This window comes from Arachis ipaensis, chromosome B04, assembly GCF_000816755.2.
Source record: "Arachis ipaensis cultivar K30076 chromosome B04, Araip1.1, whole genome shotgun sequence".
In the NCBI taxonomy this organism is placed as follows: Eukaryota; Viridiplantae; Streptophyta; class Magnoliopsida; order Fabales; family Fabaceae; genus Arachis; species Arachis ipaensis.
In genome coordinates, this window is record NC_029788.2 from 120017643 (window position 1) to 120018396 (window position 754).

The 754-nt window shown below is 40.7% G+C and overlaps 2 protein-coding genes across 2 annotated transcripts in view; one reads left to right on the forward strand and one right to left on the reverse strand.

Moving 5' to 3' along the window:
• Positions 1-68, forward strand: part of LOC107637101 — a 2749-nt gene extending 2681 nt beyond the window's left edge. The window contains exon 4 of the mRNA XM_016340549.2: positions 45-68. Within this exon, the coding sequence (XP_016196035.2) occupies positions 45-68 (24 nt within the window). The remainder of the gene's footprint in view (positions 1-44) is intronic.
• Positions 70-604, reverse strand: LOC107637100. The gene is made up of 2 exons (XM_016340548.1): positions 413-604; positions 70-300 (listed from the first exon to the last, which is right to left on the reverse strand). The coding sequence occupies exons 1-2, from the start codon at positions 602-604 to the stop codon at positions 70-72; spliced, it is 423 nt and encodes a 140-aa protein (XP_016196034.1).

Genomic DNA, 754 nt, shown 5'->3' on the forward strand with positions numbered 1-754 from the left:
ATCATGTTATCATTTTTTACATATTGTTCATTCAATGAATACAGGGTACACACCACCAACTCTTTTAACTCAGGCTTTACAATACAGGATAACAATTAACACAATCAATACAGACACAACTAATACCAACAATTGGTTAACCAATTTTTGATTCCGGACATCTTCTTCTAATCTCCCAAGCCTCCAATCAAAGTTCATCTTCACTTCATGATTATCTCCATAAGATTCTGGTTTCTCAACTGGTTCATCCTGCCCAGTATCTGCCCACACAAAAAGCCCACACCATCTCTTTCCACTTGTCTGTAATCAAGCAAACATGTAACATGCTCAAACTTCAGGGAAGAAGAACAAGAGAAGAACAGTCAGGTAAGAAGGAGCAATCATAACAACACAAGTAATACTGATAACTCACATTATAATTGGGACAACCAAAAAATGGTTTATTTGGGTTTGAATCTGTCCCAGACCACCTGAGAACTGGCCGGCAGCCGCAACCGCACCATTCCGGCACCCCGGATCTTCTGCTCCTGCTTTGCGTTCTCGTCCGATGGCCACTACACAGTGAACTAATAGAGCTTCCAACTCTAGTGCTTCCACCACCCATCATGGATATTCACTTCCAGCTCCAAGAACAACAGCAACAACAAGAATGGAAAAACAACGATGAAGAAGAGGAAGAAATTAACTTACTGAACATTTGGGAATTTAGGGTTAAATATAGGGGGAGGGACCACATTGGGTATAAATTGAAACT